We start from the raw sequence: 9,292 nt of genomic DNA on the forward strand, positions 1-9,292 counted from the left end.
GGGGAGAACACAGGATGTGGGCGGAGCCAGGGAGGCGACGCGCGCAGGGGGCGGGGCCTCGCACTGTGACGACAGCAGGGGGAGGAGAGGGAGGCGTGGCGGGGGCCGCGCGAGGACGGGGGCGGGCCTGTCCGTACCTTGACCGAGCGGCGCATGCCCTTGACTGAGGCTCCGGCGGCTACTGCCGCCGATGTGGTCTGGCGGCCGGTCGACGCCTTGTACGGCGCGCTGGGGTCCGCAGCTAGGCGGCGTTTCTCGGCCCAAGTAAGGAAGGAGTCGAATATGTGTTACGTAATGTGTGTTACACGGGAGAGCCGGTGTGGTGTTGGGTTGAAGAGTGCCAGGCTGGGCTCTGGGAGCGGCCCAGGTTAAAATCCCCCTTCGTGCCGGTGGAAGGTGGCCGGTTGACCTTGAGCCAGTCACACGCGCGCTCTTCGGCTAACCCACCACACTGGGCTGTAGAGAAGAGATTGGATTTATACCCCGCTCTTCACTACCCGAAGGAGTCTCAGAGCCCCTTACAATCTCCTTTCCCTTCCCCACAACAGACACCTTGCAAGGTAGGTGGGGCTGGGAGAGCTCCCTCAAGAACTGCTCTTGCGGGAACAGCTCTGAAAGAACTTGTGAATGACCCAAGGTCACACCAGCGGCTGCATGTGGAGGTGTGGGGAATTAAACCCGGTTCTCCCGGATCAGAGTCCGTGCTCCTAACCACTATGCCAGACTGTCTTTAAAAGGGAATTGGGCACATTTATAACTGGGTTATTGTAAGGATAAAACGGAAGAGAAAAGAATGACATAAGGTGTTTGTTTCCCTACTGGGAAGACAGGCAGTGTAGAAATGAATAAGATAAAAATAAAACATGGATGTGTGTGTCACATAGCCTTATTTAATTTTTGTTTTATTCCCAGTAGGGAAGAAAGCACCTTATGTCATTCTCCTCTCCATTCTGCGTATATCTATATTATAAAGATATTTCTTAGGTTTGTTTTCCAGCAGCTGGAATGCAGAGGGATTGAAGCAGCACTGGAAGGCAAAGGGGTTTTCTTTTAGCCTCTTTCACTCTTCTGCGCAGATTTGTGAGGTTGCTGACCTGTTGCAGAGGATTGTCAGATTGGGTGTGACTGGAACTCAGTTTAATAAGTTCCCCTTTCTGTTTTCGTAGGTGTGTCTTCAGCACTGTGAAACCAAAAAGAATCCTTCCTCAAGGCCCTGAATCTGCTTTTCTTTTAAAAAAAGGCTCTAACACATAGCGCAGTCTTTGAGACTCGCCTCTTCCTTCTCCCTCAGTGTTCAAAGCATCACACATCTATCCCTGTAGTTCATAGCATTAGCTTCCTTTTAGGGTTAGCATCTCCATATGGCTGAGATGAGGAGGTCACTCTTTAACCACATGTGGGAGGAGGAAGAATGCTTAGAGTACTATGGGATGGTTTCGCTGCACCGCATGTTTGAGGTGATCGGTTCCCAGCTCACGGAGAACGACGTAGATGTGCTCTCGTTCCTCTTGGACGAGACCCAGCCTTGGACCCACCCACTGGACCCTGCCCTTTGGGCTGTGGCAGCAGCGGTGGAAGGTGGTGTTGAAGTCACCTCACCTGTGCTAGAGAACTGGAAGAGGAGGAGTCAGTGTGGGTGTAAGTCGAGCAAGACGGATGGCAATCTAGAGATTGCTTTCAATAGACAACGGCCCAAGAGTGGTGTTGAGCTACTTCTGGAGCTGGAAAGGAGAGGGAAATGTGACGAAACCAACTTCACACAGCTGCTGCAGCTCCTGAGGGTGCTGACGAGACATGATCTGCTGCCATATGTCACCATGAAAAGGCAGCGTACAGGTACTGGACTCTTGGACTTGTCTTGTAAGCACTCTTATGAATAATAGCGGGAAGAGGGGTTTTTTATGACTGAATATAGATTTGGGGGGAGTATTTCGTTTTACTCTTGGCTTGCAGTCGAGCTGTTTTGCCAAGCACTAGTAGGAAAAGGGATTCTGGACTGGGATATGAGGGACGTCTGTCATTCCATATCTCAGAATACTGGGTGAAAATAGATACTTCAGACTTGGAGAGAATTTTTCAAATTTTTAAAAGCCACTTACACATCTAAAGTTATTCTGCTTGTTGGGTCTCCCCGTTGTTAGAAGTCCAGAAGGAAGTGGGCATAGGCTACACCCATGCCATCTTGTACTGCTGGTGACCAAGAGCAGCAATAGTTTGAGATTGAATAGGGGTGTAGGTCAAAGGCAGGGATTGAAGGGTGATTGTGGAAGCTTCACTCTCTTTTCTCCTTTCCCATGGCTGGAAGGAGAGGGATTCAGAGTTTACCCTGTCATCAGACTTCCAGCACACCTGCAGCTGTGACCTACTCTGGAATCGCAGCCTGAGCACTAATGATCTAGGATCTGGCAGACCCACATTCATATCCTGTACTCTGCCATGGGACATGCCAGATGACCATGGGCCAGTCACCCTTGTCCACCTATGTTACAGAGATGTAAGGTTAGAAAGAAGGTGGAGCCATTTATAACATCCTCACTTCTTTCTAGGAAAGATAGAATAAAAATGAACTAGATTAAACGGCTGTTATCCAGCCTGGTTCAGTAGGCTGATATTTTTTCTTTGTCCAACAATGGCCCAGGTCACACGGGCCGGATATCGCGGGGGGGAGGCGTGGCTAATTGCCCCGGGACAGTTTGATCCGTGATCAGACGCGCTGGTGGCACACCACGGGTCCTTCCCTCGGCGCCGGCGGGTAAACAAGGGTGGCAATCACATGACGATCCTGCAGCGTGGCAAAGAAGCAGCGTGGCGCGATCACACCAGCAATGGCTAGGCGCCGCTGCCGTTACAAATGGGGTCATTTATTTGTTTTTAAGCCGAAACGGCACTTTCGCTTTTCTCTTTGTGCGCATGCGCCGTTGGGTCCTTGTGCCCATCTTGTGGAGACTTGGGGGGGGGGACCTGTTTGTGAAGGGACATGGGTGGGCGCCGGATGCCACCACCGGAAACGCGATCAGACGCCAGCCCTTGCCCCGTGGTTTCCGGAAACTAGTACCTCGGAGGTACTAGTTTTTAACTCCGCATTTTCGGCGGGAAGCCTCAGGTTCGCCACGGGAGCTCTACGCTTCCCAGATGTTGCGGTGTGATCGCGCCCGGAAAATCCACCTATCTTCCATCTCTGTAGCATGGCTAATGCTCCGTGTGACCGCAGCCTATAGTTGTTAATTACAGTAGCTGCTACTTTGTTTGACTTTCATCTTTTGTTTTAGTTTCTCCTGAGAGGTATACCTATGGACCATCTGTCATGTCATCAGACCAACAGGTGGACAACTGTCTCAACACAGCCTCTGCAGACACTCAGCATGATCAGTGGGAGACAGGTGTGTAAACTGCGTAACTTGAAGTGATGCATTTTCATCCTGTTCTCATTTTAAGCCACTTGTTGTCATTGGGAGTACTGTATTATACTGACACATCCTCTCCAGCGATTTTCTCTTTGGTTTCTGTCTGTACTGCACTGCAGTGACCTTAACAGATTTTTACTGGATTTTTTAAATCATATTTCAGATTCCAGTGGCAGGAATTGTAGAAGGTTCACATTATATCTGTATTTGAGGAATTTGGGGTTAGGCAGTGTCACCTATGTGGGAATTTTGATTTTGAACAGGTTCAATAATTTCTGGTGACCTCTTTGTCTCTCTTTAGGCTCCAACTCTAGCAAAAGGAAGCGAGTAAGCAGAGGCCGAGCAAAGGCTGCTCCTCCCCGTAGGCGGCGGGGAGCCAAAGCAGCTTCTGCTCCAAAGCAGGAAGTCCAAACGCCCACCAAAGTGACCTGTGGTAGGTATCTGCCTAATGTGTGTTGTTTTCTTGGGGTTCCCTCCATTCAGTTGGACTAAGTCTTTTTACGAAGCCCATTTGAAACCACTCTAAAATGTAATTTGGTTTCTGGTAAGGATCTAACCCATCTTTTATTCTCTCTCTGGTTGGATCCAGAGAGGAATAGAATTGGGGGAGACAAAAAAATATTTCTGTCGTGCAGGCCATCCCGTTCCTTAGGTCTTGGCTTGCTGTTTGCTTCTAAGGACACAGCTCTGCCCCAGCGCAGTGGGGAGTGAGAGCTTTGGCCCCCTCTCTGGGGGCGAGGGTGGGAAGGCGCCAGCCCACTTCTCTGGATTGTTGCCTTCAACTCCCAGTGTGATCTTCTCTGTTAATCCTCCAGATGTTCAAGCTATGTGAATGAGGATGACTATGCCTAAAGATTGGTAGCCCTTTTAACGCCCAGTTGCTGGGAGGGGTGTGAAAACTGCTAATGGACTGCACCCTTGTGCTAGATATGCTGGTCTTGGAGAGAGCCTTGAGTCTTAGCTCCTGTCCTGAGTTGGGGGAGGTCAGTTGGTTAAAGGGAAGCACGGATAACCTAGCAAAAGGAGGGCACATACGCTTCTGTCACACTTCAGTGCAGTGGAATCCATGCTCACAACAAATGAACTTTTCGGGAAGGCAAGTACCTGATGTAGTTAAGAATATAAGAGAAGTCAATGTTGGATCAGGCCAATGGGCCCATCCAGTCCACCACTCTGTCACACAGTGGCAAAAATACTAGGGGCCATCAGGAGGTCCAGCAGAGGGGCCAGGACACTAGAAGCCCTCCCACTGTTGCCGCCCCCCCCCCCAAGCTCCAAGAATACAGAGCATCCCTTGCCCCAGACTGAGAGTTCCTATCTGTACCTTGTGGCTAATAGCCACTGATGGACCTCTGCTCCATAGGTGGAGCAATAAATGCCTCCTGTTGTAGAAATATTGCTTGGAGCACGGCATTAAAAGCAGACTCAACATTGTTCTCAATTTACAACAGTTCTAGAAAGAAAACCTGGATCCAGAATGACCAGGTCTGGAGGCTTTTGGTAACATAAAATAAAGGTGATTGTATGACATAGTAAAACTGATTTTTTTTAAAGAAAAACCAGGCTTGTTGTGAAGCTAGTTCTTTCATACCAAAACAATGCAATAAAAATGCTTCCAGTGAGATGCAAGGAGTTCTTTCCAGAAACCCGGTTCTCGTATGCCGTATGGTAGCATTAAGTAGCAGTAGTCCCCACTCTTTGGTCATGGCCGGAATTAGCAGATAAAGCTGTGGCTGTAGAACCCTCTGGAACCCTTTGTGTAGCCTTTAATTCCTGGTTGTGTCTCTGACTAAAGGGGCACATCATGCTGACTTGCCCAGTAAGGCTATCCATTAAACAGGATTTGGCTTATATTGCTGGGGGGGGGGGGGTTCCGGGGGGGGGGGAGGCAGGACTTTGAATTAGACTCTGCTGTGACTTGGATTCAGGTTCCAGAATTAGGCCGATGCTAAGTATCTGTCTCCAAGACAAGCATACGCCATCCCCTTCCTGTGTCTCAGGGCTACTTCAAATATCATGGGTTTCCTCTGTGGAGCACCGTTCAGTTGTGTACAGGAAACAGTGAAACCTGTAAGTAGACGGTCCCACGTGACAACCTACACAATTCTCGTACTTCCTTTGTTGGAAGGTGCTTCTTGTGTTGCATGTACATAATATTTGAAGGGGCCCTCACTCAGCAGGCGGGTGCCAAGGGCTTGGGTTAGGCTCTCTGCATAGCTCAGTGTGCTGTTGTCTTTGTGTCAGTGCAATGCAAATGAAACAAAACAAAAAAGCAAATGCACAAACCGCTCTCTTATTACCATCTGACCGATTTACAGGCAATTGGTTCTAACGAAGAAGGTTCAAAAATAATACAATGAGTGTCAAAACTGCAACTCCATGGTGCAGCTAAGGCTCCTGCCGGGTAGGTGCAAGGACCGAACTGTAAGCTCCATTCAACACTAGATTGTTGCCTGTATGTTTTGTAATATTGCCTTGCTTGACGAAGGCAGAGTTGACTCTTGCTGATTCAGACAGCCACTTCTGAGGCAGGCGCTGCATTTTGTAAAACCTCTCGAGGTGCACTCCTAAACTTTGGAGCCTGATACCCATCTCCAGATTGCAACCTCCTGGGCTGCGTCAGCCTGCCAGAACTAGACCTTAGATGCCGAAGCCCACAAAACGAACTCCCAGAATGATCTCTCTCTTTTTTTGTTGCTGCTGCTGCTGCTTGATCTCTGCCAATTCTTTCTCAATCCACCGTTTAAATTCCAGGTTGCTAAGCAAAAGTTGATGATAAAGAGACTCTGTCTCTCTTGTGTGCTCTCCTCTCACAGAATGGTCTCGCAAAGGTAAATGAATCCATGCACCCAAGTTTCCACCAGTTCTTTGTGAAAGCAAATCTGTGTCTAAATGTGTGCTGAGTTACCTTAATGCTGGGGGAACCACGGGCTGCCCCCCGCCCTGCATGCCAGCCTCTCGAACAGCCAGTTCCCAAAGGCGCGTTGGCTGATGTGACACGCAGTGGGACGAGGCTGGGTCGGCAGCCTCTGGGTTTGTGACCGAGGGTGGAGCCACTCCAGACTGGCACCGCGGGGGGCTTGTGCCGCAAGCCTCCAGCAGGGTCTGATGGAAACAGGCTGGGGTGCCACAGCAGCGAGGGATGCGCCCCTTGCGGGGCTGTCATTGGTTAATGTCTGAGGCACTGATCCTGTGAAGACTTTGCTCAGCGACAGATCAGTAGGGATCCAATATGCAACCTGTCAGGACATTTCTGTACTTAAAGTCTATTTCTACTGCTGCAGATATCGGGCCATCGTAAACTGTTATGGGTCCTTTCTTGGGTTCTGTGTAATCCCTTTCTGCTTGGGGCAGAATGGCTCCCTTAAGATGATGCTCACCAGCCCTTCAGCTGCTTCCGTCAGTTTTCCTGAGCAGTTTTTACTCTGGCTTGTCAGCTTTTGCCCTCGATGAATGAACTGCTGACCATTAATAGGCCTGGGATTATTCACTGTGTTTATCTTTGAAATCCGTTTGTTATTGTTTGACTGGTGTGTCCCCCTCGTCCCTGTCCCCCCGGTTAATCTGACATTAGGATGAGCTTGACCCTTCACTGATCGTTAAGCTGCTTGGTCCTTCTTTACAGTATGGCACTGAAATTATGTGTCCTTGCAATGAGAGGTTCCTTGCCCTGTCTGGTATCTGCAGCAGTCCGCAACTAAACTAGACACTAGCTGAGCTCTTTTCACACCGTTTTGTGTTCCTTTTTTTTTTTTTTTTGCCATATTGAATCTCGGAATGATTTCTTGCTATTATCATGTGCTAAAAGTCTTGAACCATGTTTTTCTCGGTCCACAGTTGAAATTCATCCCTGGAAAAGCATAAGTATTGGCCCAGGCAAGCGGGCCAAGTACCAGACACTGGTAATAATAATTTAAAAAGCAAATAAAAAAGCAAACTAAAAAGCAAAAAACTTAACGGCTATTCCAGCTGCATCTTCACCGCTTCTCCTATGTTAGAAGCGACCCTGCATCTGGACCCTGCAGTGCTCTTGTTAAACAAGCTGTGAGGGACACAGCCATGGACTCTGGGACTGGTTGCTTCCCACTCAGTGGGGGAATTATTGTACGGTTAAATAGTCCGTAATGGAGTTTTGCTGGGCTGCAAGTCTGACTCATGTGCCTCAAGTGGGGAAATGGTAGTTTGTGGAATGGAACTGAGTTGGTATTATATGCAGGTTCCATTTCTCTTTTGGGAAACTGGTACCTTAAACTCTCAACTTCCTTGTTGGGTCCTCTGACCTTGGCTTGTAAACCTGTATCACGTACTGGATATACGCTGAGGGGTTTTCCTAGGCAATGAGGTGACAGGCCTCATTCTCTGAAACCATCCTACTTTGGTGACAAATTGGAGGCTTCTTCAGTCTTCCTGCTGTGACTCAAAACTTGGGGGAAGACATAACCAGAAGCTTCCCTGGCATGGGGCTCAGTGATAACATTTCCAGGTCTCTCCTAAACAACAACCACAGTGGGATTATTTCACTGGGATTGGGGCCTGAATTTCTAGCCGGTCCTCTCCATGCTAAAAAAAAAAAAAAAAGCGGAGGGTTTGGGTGGGTGCAGTAGTTGTGCTGCCTCTGCTGTAGTGGTTGCCCACGTAGGTCAAAGTGTCCGATCTGATGCTGCAGCTGCTCAGGGCTTGCATTAGTCCTGGCTGGGCAAGGCCACCAATTCCTACCTCTTCCACCCTAATTGCACACAACCCATTCTCCTGGAGCCGTGCAGTTGACACGTGTCCTGCCTATTTTGAGATAAAGGCTGGGTTTGTTCTCCAGAGTCTGTATTTCGAGGCTCTTATCCTTCCCTGGGGGGCAGCAAAGAGGCCCCAGTCCTTTAAGTGGAGCCTGTGACACCAGGGACGCCAGTGTGTTTAACGCCAACTCTGACAGCAGCTGCTGTTCTGTACTCCAGAGTACTGTTGCTATTGGAAAGTGGGCGGGCTGGGATTGTTTTTGACGACATCTGAATGTGCCAAATGGTGGATGCAAAGATTGTGTATCTAAGCTCTCTACAGTGCTAATAAAACAAGACCTCTCAGCTGCTTTGCTTGTAGCCAGCGTATTGAGTGGGAGGCTTTAGTTGGGATATGAGGACAGTTTCCAGTGGGCCCAACAGCTGAGCTCCCTTAATTTGCTCTCCCCATCACGACAAGCAGGTGCCAGTATACTGAGTAACAATATTAATCTCTGCTTCAGATCCAAACCACCTAATATACCAGGCTTTAATCATGTGTATAGAGCTGGAGCTGCTTGTAGTATATAAACCCCTGACTGTTGTACGCAGACCTAAAGGGTGCCATTTACTGGCTGATCTGCTGCAGAGTAAAATAACGCCATCTGTCAAACGCAGTTTGCGGCACCGCTCTGCTGTTGTCCTTCTGGAACAAAGGGGTGTGTTCTGGTAGTCGGCTAGCAAAACCTGCCTTGTACCAAGCTGGCATGGGTGGGTGTGGGCTCCAGGCCGTACAAAGTTGCTGGTAAAGGGCTGTGACTGCACTCTTGAGTTAATGCTTCTACAGGTGATGACCACAAGACACAGAGAAATTAAAGCTGACGGCCTTGTTGAGCGTATGTAATACACCACCTGCCTCATTTTTTAAACGTATCCTACTTTGTATTTGTTCCATTTTCCCTCCCTTTTGAACCTTTCAAATTTCAGCTGAAATGCTGATGAGATTTTGGGCAACCGAACAAAACAAACCTGTCCTTCCGCCTCCAGTGTCCATGGTTACAACTGGACTTCACTAATTTCTGAGATATCTGCTGCATGGTAGTGTACTAAGCTTGTGCCTAGTCAGTGTTGCGTAGGCAGAAGGTAATTGGGAACTCAGAGTTCAGCTGTAGAAGCAGA

The 9,292-nt window shown here is 48.8% G+C and overlaps 1 protein-coding gene across 1 annotated transcript in view; it reads left to right on the forward strand.

The window, feature by feature from the left end:
* Window positions 1-9,292, forward strand: part of DEDD2 (death effector domain containing 2) — a 13,442-nt gene that overhangs the window by 502 nt on the left and 3,648 nt on the right. Inside the window, exons 2-4 of the mRNA XM_015409405.1 lie at window positions 1,167-1,836; window positions 3,270-3,380; window positions 3,706-3,837. Of these exons, the coding sequence (XP_015264891.1) occupies window positions 1,362-1,836; window positions 3,270-3,380; window positions 3,706-3,837 (718 nt within the window). The 5' untranslated portion in view covers window positions 1,167-1,361. The remainder of the gene's footprint in view (window positions 1-1,166; window positions 1,837-3,269; window positions 3,381-3,705; window positions 3,838-9,292) is intronic.

Source organism: Gekko japonicus, unplaced genomic scaffold, assembly GCF_001447785.1.
Source record: "Gekko japonicus isolate JY-2015 unplaced genomic scaffold, Gekko_japonicus_V1.1 scaffold745, whole genome shotgun sequence".
Lineage (NCBI taxonomy): Eukaryota > Metazoa > Chordata > Lepidosauria > Squamata > Gekkonidae > Gekko > Gekko japonicus.